This window comes from Aquarana catesbeiana, linkage group LG02, assembly GCF_042186555.1.
Source record: "Aquarana catesbeiana isolate 2022-GZ linkage group LG02, ASM4218655v1, whole genome shotgun sequence".
Lineage (NCBI taxonomy): Eukaryota > Metazoa > Chordata > Amphibia > Anura > Ranidae > Aquarana > Aquarana catesbeiana.
In genome coordinates this window covers 98557658-98570042 of record NC_133325.1, presented here as the reverse complement: position 1 = coordinate 98570042, position 12385 = coordinate 98557658, and the positions used below count along the sequence as shown (strand labels likewise).

The following is a 12385-nucleotide window of genomic DNA, read 5'->3' as shown; positions in this document are numbered from 1 at the left end:
TGCATGAAAATGTAACGTAGCTTGTCATCCTATGATTACAAGAATCTTCTCTGGATACCTGCCATTTGCTTAGCCATAATGAGGAATTGATCAAAACTGGAGCATACAGAATCTGGTACAGTTGTGCATGGCAACCAATCAGCTTCTATATTGAATTTTCAATGTTTTCAATGTTTAACTGAAAAATTGGTTGGTTGTCATGCCCAGTTGCTCCAGATTCTGTCTACTTCAAATTTTTATATACCCTGGCTCATTAAGTACACAGAACAAAGAAAACAAGCAACAACAGTCTTATTACTATGTGCACTCTGTTCAGACCACAGACAGGCTAAGTACGGAAAAAAGCGTTGGCTTTCTGGAAGCAGCTCTTTGGAATGACAACACTCGCTCCCCTACAGTCAGGATAACCCCCAGGTTATGAAAGGGAGGTCCCACAAACAACCAGATCAAACCATATTTGATACTAGAGATACGCCTCCAGTAGAGGGTGAATTAAACCTGATGTCCCAGACTTTGGAGAATTTCTTGGGGCAACCTCTAAACTCATACATGTATTAGTAAAGAGATATGGCCGTTTTGACTAGATGCTTACAGAAATCATGAGTAGGGGCTGAAGGAGACTTACACTTTAGAAACATAGCTTTCCTGGCACAATATAAAAGCAGACCATATAGCGTTCTTAGGGCCCTAGTAGGGGCCAAGGAGTTTACCAGGCCCAAATACAGATGTCACAGATGTAACCTAAAAATAAAACGTGCAATTTCACCCCAAGATGCCTGAACCAAAGAACAATTCCAAAAAACATGAGTGAAGTCAGCTGGATGGACTGTACATCTCCAGTATCTCAAAGGGACAGATGGATATATTCTGTGTAACCGTTGAGGAGTAAAATATATTCATAGGGAAAAAAGGGACGAGGGTAGCACAAAAACACTAAATTTTAAACGCGCCAATTTTTCTGAGCTGCGGTCATTACTACATGACATTAATTGAGACCAAATCCTAGAAACATTGAACACAGAAGACAAATGGGAATGCTTTGAGCATATTGAACAAAGGTATCACACAGTGCATTCCAATGGGCAATAAATATGGACGAGTGAAGGTTAAACCTAGGTGGCTAAACCGTAATGTGAAAAGCCTCATTAAAGAGAAAAATATGGCTTTTAAAAAGGGTATGGGTCACCGTCAGCATTCCAACACTACAATGAATGCAATAAGACGTGTAAAAAGGCAATCAGGGTGGCTAAACAAGAATACGATAGATGCATAGCAGAGGAGAGTAAAAAAAGAACCCAAAGAAATGTTTTTGATATATTAACAGTAAAAAGGCAAAATCAAAGCACAATGCACACATAAAAGACGATGGGAGGATGTTTATAGATGACGACTGTACTGTTAGTGACACAACACAGGGCATACCCTTGTGGCTAACAGAAGCTTGAATGAAGGAAAGACTTAATAAATTAACACAAATAAATCACCAGGACCAGATGGCTTATACCCAAGAGTCCTCACAGAACTCAGTCAGTTTATAGCCAGACCATTGTTCCTAATGTTTGGGGACAACATACTGACAGGACTGATACCAGCTGATTGGAGAAAAGCCAATGTGGTACCAATATTCAAAAAGGGCAGAGACACCTTCCTGCAAACTACAGGCCAGTAAGCCTAACATCAATAGTGGGTAAATTGTTGGAGGGGATGATAAGGTATGAGGAAAAAAAAATATCATTAGTAGTTATCCTTTGTGGGAAACTCAAGCGCCGCGGAATGCCCCATAACCCACAAGGGTTTAGTTCCACTTTAAGGCTGTCAGCACATCGGCCTCTACAAATTCGACACAGTGCCAAAAAATAGAGCTCAACTGAGAATGTGCAGAACAGGGTGAAACAGTGTATTACTGTATTTTAAAATAATATAAACACTTATTTTTAAAGTTTTACATAGCTATACCTGCAAAAAGGGGCCAGCATGAAGTCATCTAGCAGGACTTCATTTTCTGACTAAAGTTCCACTTTAATGTATTTTTTGCTGGCACCTCCTTGGTGTGAATGATGTGTCCCTCCTTCTGCAGCCTCTTGAGATTTCCTCGTCACATATCTAACATAGTTGTTTGCTATGTCTGGAACTATTTATACTGTATATTTTATTTAACTTCTTCACACCGGCCGAACGCACATATGCGGCCTCTTAGCATGTGGCCTTCATGCCAAGTGGCCGCATACATGCGGCCCTATGTAAACCACTTATCGTGCTGATGGGCACGCTCCCTGCGCACTCCCAGCATGGGAGCCAGTGGTTACCGGAAAACCTCCCGATGCATACTAGCGATTGGGTGCTTTCCAATCATATGACTGATGTGACAGCCATTCACAGCGGTCACCTAACCCGAATGCCCGCTTCTGCCATTTCGAACCCTTAAAGGGCCGGGATGTGGCCGGCGGGAAGGAGTTAAAGGATTAATTCAAAGACATGCTGGTAGGTTAATTGGATCCTGTCTAAATTGTTACTAGTATGTATGAATGTGACTTAGGGACCTTAGGATTGTAAGATCCTTGAGGGTAGGGACTGATGTGAATGTACAATGTATATGTAAAGCGCTGCGTAAATTGACAGCGCTATATAAGTAACTGAAATAATAATAATAATAATAATAATAATAATAATAATACAACTTTGCTAAAAAACTGCCTATGCTGGCAAGGGTCTCCTGTAGATAAAAACAAACTTTTTATTAAATTTCATAACAAACAGACAAACCAAAACACAACAAGACATCATACCCACTGAACCAAAAATATAATAATACAATTTCAAAATCCAGTATATCAATTATTAATCCACAAAAGAGAAAGAAGAAGAAAAATAAATAAAGAAATAAAATAAAGAAAGAGCAAACAATATTTAAAACATTAATTTCTGCTTTCCCCAGTAACCCCTGACATTTCTCATATAGGAGCATACCTATTATAGACAATGACCCTCATGGGCGTTCGATGCTGTATATGGTTTGTCCAGCCACCTTGCCCACACTTTATCATATTTACTAGGACAGCCCCTATTCATATAGATATCTCTATACAATGGAAGATTATTATTTACCAATTGTTTCCAATATGAAAGCGTAGGTTTCTTCCAATGCAGCACAATAGCTTTTCTTGTGTAAAATAATGTTATATTAGCGAACACTCGCTCGGACACTGTGGGAAAAATAGTCTCTACCAGGCCCAGTAAACAAACAGACATTAAAACCGGTAAGGGAGCCGAAGTGGAGTTCAGTAGAGCTACCACTTCCACCCAAAAAATAACTACCCTGTTTCCCCAGAAATAAGACCTAGTGTGATTGTCGGTGATGGCTGCAATATAAGCCCTACCCCCCAAATAAGCCCTACCCTGTTTCCCATGAAAATGAGCTCTACCCTGAAAATAAGACCTACAAGGCCTTTAACTAGGGCTTATTTGGGAGGTAGGGCTTATATTGCAGCCATCACCGACAATCACGCTAGGTCTTATTTTGGGGGAAACAGGGTATATATGAACAAGTCAAGAAAATATGTGTAAAATCCCCGATTTGTGCCACATCGCCAACACTCCAAAGAACACACAGGATTTATCTTTTTAAGTCTATGTGGCGTAATATATGCTCTATGTACCAATTTATATTGAATCATACGATCTCTTAGGCTCGGTTCACACTACCGCGACTTGGGATCCGACTTGTCAGACCTCAAGTCGCCCCAAGTCGCTTAACAACAGAAATTGCATTCAAGTTAATGAGAGCCATCTTAATGTACGCTACTAAAGTCGCTCCGACTTCAGAAAAGGTTCCTGTACTACTTCAATCCGACTTCTAGGCGACATGTACCCATTGATTTCAATGGAAGTCGCCTCCAAAGTCGGATCGTGTCTTAACTGAAGCAACAATACAGGAAGAGAAGATGGTTTTCTCAAGCAAACCCCTCCCTCCCCCCTCCCTCCCACAGAGCTGATTGTTGTTTGATTGGCCACTGGAAAGTCGCCTGTCCTGGAGGCGACTTGAAGTCGCGCTGTGGTGTCTCCCTCAGGTCGTTTCCAGGTCGCCTCGCAAAGTTGCAGGCAGAGTCGTGTTGCCTCTGTGTGAACCGAGCCTTAAAGATATCAAAGATCGCAGAAGTAAATCCCACACACCCTTCCAATCTTCCATGTCTAGATCTGGTATATCCCGCACCCACTTAGCTCTGAGAGCCTCTATTGGCAGAGTAGAAATTAATACAAGATGAGAATACAATCTCGAGGTGGACTTATCCAGACACTCAGACCTAAGTACTAGTTCTAAAGTAGATTGTCTAATCATTAAACTATCCTGGGGAAACTGTGCCCTGAAGGTATGAAAAAAGCTGAAAATATCTAAATAGATGGGAACATTAAAAGTCGAAGTGTAGAAAAAGTAGATAGTTTCCAATCAGTAATCACCTGAGAGAGTAATTTAATATTATACTTAGTCCATGCAAGCAACTGTGCAGCTCTGATCAAAGTTAAATAATGAATTGCTATAAATGTAGGCTTTTTACCTACCTTATGGCTTAGAAACATCTAGACGTTGCATCATCCTGTCCTACCTTATTGCTGGGTCATTGCTAAGGCTCCTCCAGAAGTTACTTCTCACCCCCACCATCACAGGAGCAAGCGCTCAGACCCCCCCACACGTGTGGTCCACTATCTCCTACGTCACAGCATCACTGAGCTCAGAGCCACCGTGACAGAGGAGACAAAGCACATGCAGGGGAGTTTGAATCGGCTGGGAAAGTCTTAACAACATACTAGTAACAAGGCAGGACAGGATGATGCCATCTCTGGGAGTTTTTCGGTCAGGCTTCAGAATTGGGAGGTATGTAAATGACCTACACCTATAGCAAGGGCATTATTTAACCACTTGACCACCGGAAGGTTTTAACCCCCTTTATGACCGGGAAATTTTTTGTTATTTAGCACTGCACTATTTTAACTGGTTATTGCGTAGGCATGCAACGCTGTACCCAAATGACATTTATGTCATTTTATTCACACAAATAAAAGAGGTTAAGTGTGTAATATGTTCTGTTTTCTTTTTACCAAACATCTGTTGGTTCCTTCAGCCCGGATTTAGGCCCCTTTCACACTAGGGCGGAAGGTGCGTCGGTGGTAAAGCACCGTTATTATTAGCAGCACTTTACCGTCGTTTTAGCGTTGGTATTCGGCCGCTAACGGGGCTGTTTTACCCCCCGCTAGTGGCCGAGAAAGGGTTAAAAACCACCGCAAAGCGCCTCTGCAGAGGCGCTTTGCCGGCAGTATTGCCGCGCTGCCCCATTGATTTCAATGGGCAGGAGCGGTGAAGGAGCGGTGTATATACACCACTCCTTCACCGCTCCGAAGATGCTGCTAGCAGGACTTTTTTCCCATCCTGCCAGCACACCGCTCCAGTGTGAAAACAAAGCAGCAGCTGTTTCAGGTCGGTTTTAGCGCAATAGCGCCTGCAAACCACCCCAGTGTGAAAGGGGTCTTACAGTCATATCGCATGGGGGACACCACGTGTAATTTGCACAGGAATCGCAGCACATTCCTGCACGTATTACATGGGGTGTCTCTGGGGTGCGACTTGAGTTGTAGATTTGTTTTACAAAATTTTGCCCAGAGTACTTGTTTAAAAACCACTTGCCGACCGCCGATATACATCCTTACTTTATATATCATTGTTATGGCAGCAGCTAGCTGCCACAACCCCGGTATCCTCGTGTTCGGCCGGCTACAAGATAAAAGAGGTCTCTGCGGCGGATTCACCGCAACATCACTTTTATCGGCAGCGGGAGAGGGCCCCCCCCCCACTGCGCTCCGGTGCCCTCTGCTGCTTACCGGAGCCGTTGGCAGCGGTGGAGGCGATCCGGTCCTCTCTGTGGCTGTGCATGGAGATGAGTGAGGGGAAGATGGCCCCCACCCGTCTCCATGACATTGCAGGACGAAAGTGATGTCAAAACGTCACTTCCACCCATAGCTCTTAAAGGGCCATTTTTTTTTAAATCATTTTTTTTAAATGACATTTTTTTTTTTTTATTATTGCATTTTAGTATAAATATGAAATCTGAGGTCTTTTTGACCCCAGATCTCATATTTAAGAGGTCCTGAATGCTTTTTTTCTATTATAAGGGATGTTTACATTCCTTGTAATAGGAATAAAAGTGACACAATTTTATTTTTTTTTTAAAACAGTGTAAAAATAAAAAATAAAAGGTAAAATAAATAAGAAATTTTTTTTTTTTAAACGTGCCCCGTCCTGCTTGCGTGCAGAAGCGAACGCATATGTGAGTAGCGCCCGCATATGAAAACGGTGTTCAAACAACACATGTGAGGTATCGTCGCGATCGGTAGAGCGAGAGCAATAATTCTAGCCCTAGACCTCTTCTGTAACTCAAAACATGCAACCTGTAGAATTTTTTAAACGTCGCCTATGGAGATTTTTAAGGCTAAAAGTTTGTCGCCATTCCACGAGCGGGTGCAATTTTGAAGTATTGCAACGACCGCCATTTTATTCTCTAGGGTGTTAGAAAAAAAATGTATAATGTTTGGGGGTTCTAAGTAATTTTCTAGCAAAAAAAAAACTGTTTTTAACCTGTAAATAACGCATCTAAAAAAGAGGCTCGGTCCTTAAGTGGTTAAAACTCAATCAGGTTTTTCTTTGCATCCTGTTGGGCAGTTTTTTTCACTTCATGTCCCAGGGATACAGAAGAAAGTGAGAGAAATTCTCTTAGTTGTACCTGTAGGCAGTGGCGTCGCTAGGGGGTGGCTTTTGGGGCTATAGCCCTGAGTCTCTGCAGGGGTCCCCAAGGGGAGGGAAAGTTCTCTGGGGACCCTGATGCAAGGGGGAGGGCTCTCTGGGGACTCTGATTTTAAGGGGGAGGGCTTTCTGGGGACCCTAATGTAAGGGGGGCTCTCTGGGAACCCTGATGTAAGTGGGGGGCTCTCTGGGGACCTTGATGTAAGTGGGGGGCTCTCTGGGGACTCTGATTTTAAGGGGGAGGGCTCTCTGGGGACCCTGATGTAAGTGGGGGGCTCTCTAGGGACCTTGATGTAAGTGGGGGGGGGCTCTCTGGGGATATACACACACATGTATATTACTGTATATGCATTTGTATGCCCGACTAAGCGTATGACTTTCTTTACTATGCTGCTATGGGCTCTAGCCCCAGATCTTTGGTAGACCTAACAACGCCCCCGCCTGTAGGTGTCTCTGTCAGATCTCCCCTCTTCCTGTACGATTGGCAACTGAAAAATGATGGGTTTCTTAATGCTTTCTGCCTTTTTGCCCATGATCACTAGGATACATAGAGAGGGAGAGAGGAGATAGGTACAGGGGAACTAGACCAAATATTAATGAAGAGTTTGATATAAAATGTAAAACAAAAGACGAGCCAACGCATCTAGAGGCCCCCCTCATTAGGGGCTAAAAATTGCTGGTAAAAATCTGGATGGTCTCAGGCTTAAAAATGATAGCCAAACATCTGTCGGTTCCTTCAGCCCGAGTTCACACTGATGTGGCGTGGGACACCGCATGTAATTCGCACAGGAATCGCAGCACATTCCTGCGCGAATTACATGCGGTGTCTCTAGAGTGCGATTTGAGCCATAGATTTGTATGGTTGAAATCGCACCACATTCACACCAAACTTGCACAGGGCCCTTTTTTTTTTGTCCGCACCGGAATTGGATCGCATGGATGTACACAACCACGCGACACAATTATGCGAATCACTCTGCATTTTGCAAACTGCATTCAGGGTGTCGGTAACCTTTCATACACTCCTGCAATCGGTTCGTATGAACGGGTTGCGATTTTGATACGTTGTGGAATCCGCACTGCATCTAGTGTGTGTGAACTGAGGCTTAAGGATCAAGATTTGATAAACCCATACAGAGCAGGCAAGCATGTCCAAGCAGATCCAAAGCTCAAAGCTCAGAAACCTATAGCAATTAATTGAATCCATCTTTCTTCAATCTGGCTTCATTGACCTGAAAACGTACCCCTAAAACCTTCAGACACATCATCTTTATTTTCTATATGCAGTAAGGAACGGTGCAACGTTGAACTTATGTATACTGTATTTGCAATAGCTCGCAATGTGCGCATGCGCACACTCACCTTGTTTGACACGGGTGACGTGTCGGTGTATCTGATTGGTTGGTATCCCGGAAGTGAGCCGTGCGTGTCACCGGGTGATGTGTCTGCGTTCCACGGACAGACTGCAGGAAGTGAGAGTTGCTAGCAGTGAAGGGAGATGGCAGAGGTAGAAGTGAATGGGGGCAATGCCGCACTTTCTACCTCCACGTCCCAGAGCTCCAACCCGCTGTCCAGGAAACTCAACAAGATCCTGGAGACCCGGCTGGATAATGACAAGGTGAGGGCCCAGGACAGAGCAGGCCATAGAGAGGGGGGAGGGGGTACTGTTTGTACATTTCCAGACTCAGAGCTGCTGAGGCTTGCTGCAACTTCTAGTTCTACAGAGACATGGGAGATCAGAGACTTTAATTCAATGGTGCTGACTGGAAACTACATCTAAATATTAAGGTCTTATGAACCACTTTACCCCCAGGCCAAATCTGACATTTCACTCATACATGTAAATATCTGCATTTTTTTTGCTAGAAAATGACCCCAAAACATATATATTTTTCAGCAGAGGCCCTGGAGAATATAATGGTGGTTGTTGCAATGTTTTGCATCACATGATATTTGCACATTTGCTATTTTTAAAACTCAGACTTTCAGGAAAAAATATCCTTTAACCACTTGCCTACCAGGCACTTACTGCCCAAGCCAGTTTTCAGCGCTGTCGCACTTTGACGATTGCGCGGTCATTCTACACTCTACCCAAACAAATTTTTTATCATTTTCTTCACACAAATAGAGCTTTCTTTTGGTGGTATTTAATCACTGCTGGGTTTTTTATTTTTTACAAAAAAAAGACCAAAAATTTAGAAAAAAAATGTTTTTTTACTTTTTTTCTGTCAGTAAATTTTGTAAGTAATTTTTCACCCTCACTGATGGGCACTGATAGGCTGAACTGGTGGGCATTGATGAGGAGGCACTAATATGCCGCACTGATAGGTTGCACTGATGAGCATTGATAAGTGGCACTGGTGTTCACTGATAGGCGGCACTGGTGTTCACTGATAGGCGGTACTGATGGGCATTGTTGGGTGGCACTGATGGGTATCGATTGACAGCAGTGATGGGCAGCACTGATAGCCAGCACTGACTGGCATCGCTAATGGGCACTGATTGGTGGCACTTGTGGGCAGTGGTGGGCACTGTATGCTGGCATTGGTGGGCACTGATTTTTGACACTATATTTCTTTATTGTAATCAGGGCACTGATGATCAGTGCCCTGATTACATCCCTAGATGTCCCCCTTCGTGGAGATGCTGCTGATCGGCTCTCTTCTCCTCACACTCTGTCAGTGTGAGGCGAGGAGAACTGATTACCGGCACTTCCTTGTTTACATGTGACCGGCTGTGATTGGACACAGCCAATCACATGGTTAAAGAGCCACGGACGCGGCTCTTTACACAGATCGGCGTCGCGCCGTGTCCTAGCAACACGGCGCGGCCGCTCTGGCACCCTGTCATTTGACGGCATCCCAGAAGGAGAGTCGCTCCACCGTCATTTGACGGTGGGCAGGCGGCAAGCAGTTAATGAATTTTAGGAACACAAACACAATATAATACCCAATTTTTGTGTAAAATATAAAAGATGTTTTTTTTTTACACATTATTATTTTTTTTTTATTTTTTTACGATTGAACTTTATTGCTATCATAAGTGATGAATAGGAATGGGCTCTGGCGTTTTCGGGATCCTACATGCCTGATTCCGCCAGGAAGCAGACACTGCGCAGCGCTAATCACAGGCGGTGAGACATTTCCCAGGGTCCGCAACTGCACAGACCAGGAAATGTCTCACTGCCTGTGATTAGCCGTGTGCAGTTTCAGCTTCCTGGTGGGATCCTGAACACTCCCAAGCGCATTCCTAGTGATGAACAACATCCTTTGTGATAGCATGGGCCATGACAAGACCTCTTTAATGGGAGATCTGGGGTCTATTATATCCTAGAACTCTCCTCTACCCTCCAAAGCATTTGATCAAATTGAGATTTATTTATTATTGTTAGCTTGTGGAGGAAGTGAAAAAGGGTTAAAGCAGAACTCCATGATTTTTTTTTCTCCCATGCAGTGTAGCTGTGCTCATCATTTTTGTCTAAGGGCACACCGAAAGGCTATACTTACCTCATCCTCCGAAAAACCGCATTCCCTTATGTCCAGTGGTGAACTATTACTGCCGTCCTCACGTCCAGAGCCAGTCTACGGGCGTGATAGCATCAGGAACTGTTCATTCACAAGACTGCTAGCATCCGGGGGTGCAGGAGTAGCAGGGACTGGTCTTGCACTTGGAGGATCGACGGATTAGATAAGTATATCTCTGCTCTGAAATTCCCTAGACAGAAATACCTGTAAGTAGTTAACCCGTGCAGTGCAAGCACAACCCCAAATTTTTGCCTGGAGTTCTTCTTTAAAACCCAGTTAAGTTTTTTGTTGCATCCTGTTGGGCAGATTTTCTTCACTTCCTGTCTCGGAGACACAGCAGGGAATGAGAGGAATGACCCTCTTAGACAGTTTTACCTGGAAGTATCTCTATTGAAAGATCTCCCCTCTGTTCCTCTATGTTTGGCATCTGAAAAATGATGGGTTTCTTATTGCTTTCTGTCTTGTTGACCATGGTGATAAATATAGTGGGAGACGAGATAGGTACAGGAGAACTAGCCCAAATATTATTGAAAAGTTTGATATAAAATGTAAAAAGGACGAGCCATCGCATCTGGGCGCCCCCTTTATTAGGGCTAAAAATTGCTGGTAAAAATCTGGATGGTCTCAGACTTAATTTATGGTTAAAAATAACAAAAAAAAAATGCAGAATTGTAGCCTGCTAACACTTTACTCCCTGCTTTACTTTATTCAATGAGATAAAAAGGAAAAAAAAATACATAAGATAAAAGCCCCTTTTACTTGCCTAAATCTGCATTCATCATTTGTCTTCATTGCTGAAGAGAGGGTCTTTGTTCAGGTAGCCGTGTTGCTGCCGGGGTGATGTGGACACTTCTAATTGGTGGGGTCATCTAAAGTCTCACAGGGGTTTTACCACTTCCACTCAAAAAAGGAAAAATCCCTTTGCCTTTATATACAGTGCATCCGTAAAGTATTCACTGCGCTTCACTTTTTCCACATTTTGTTATGTTATAGTCTTATTGCAAAATGGATTTAAATTCATTATTTTCCTCAAAATTCTACAAATAATACCCCATAATGACAACGTGAAAGAAGTTTATTTGAAATCTGTGCAAATTTATTAAAAATAAAAAACACAGCCATTTTCAGATCTCTTCGGAGATAATTAATCGGGTTCAAGCCTGGGCTATTTGAGGACATTCACAGAGTTGTTCCGTATCCACTCCTTTGTTATCTTGGCTGTGTTCTTAGGGTTGTTGTCCTGTTGGAAGATGAACCTTCACCCCCAGTCTGAGGTCCAGAGCACTCTGGAGCAGGTTTTCATCAAGGATGTCTCTGTACATTGCTGCATTCATCTTTCCATCGATCCTGACTAGTCTCCCAGTTCATGCTGCCGAAAAACATCCCCACAGCATGATGCTGCACTACCATCCTTTACTGTAGGGATGGTATTGGCCTGATAATGAACTGTACCTGGTTTCCTCCAGACATGTTAGCCATTCAGGACAAAGAGTTCAATCTTTGTTTCATCAGACCAGAGCATTTTATTTCTCATGGTCTGAGTGTCCTTCGGGTGCTTTTTGGCAAAATCCTGTCATGTGCCTTTTACTAAGGAGTGGCTTCTGTCTGGCCACTCTACCATACAGGCCTGATTGGTGGAGTGCTGCAGAGATGGTTGTTCTTCTGGAAGGTTCTCCTCTCTCCACAGAGAAATGGTGGAGCTCTGTCAGAATGACCATCGGGTTTTTGGTCACCTTCCTGACTAAGCCCTTCTCCCCCGATCGCTCAGTTTGGCCAGGCAGCCCACTCTAGGAAGTGTGACTCCTGGTGGTTCCAAACTTCTTCCATTTATGGATGATGGAAGTCATTGTGCTCATTGGGACCTTCAATGCTGCACAAATTTATCTGTGCCTCAATACAATTCTGACAGAATCTACAGACAATTCCTTGGACTTCTTCATGGCTTGGTGTGTGTTCTGATATGCACTGATAACCGTGGGACCTTATAGGTATGTGTCTTTCCAAATCATGTCCAGTCAGCTGCATTTACCACAGGTGGACTCCAATCAAGTTGTAGAAACATCTCAAGGAA

General features: G+C 43.5%; 1 protein-coding gene across 1 annotated transcript in view; it reads left to right on the top strand.

The window, feature by feature from the left end:
- The first annotated feature begins 8190 nt into the window (after positions 1-8190).
- The window catches only part of COG6 (component of oligomeric golgi complex 6), a 206333-nt gene continuing 202138 nt past the window's right edge, over positions 8191-12385 (top strand). Inside the window, exon 1 of the mRNA XM_073613271.1 lies at positions 8191-8408. Within this exon, the coding sequence (XP_073469372.1) occupies positions 8289-8408 (120 nt within the window). The 5' untranslated portion in view covers positions 8191-8288. The remainder of the gene's footprint in view (positions 8409-12385) is intronic.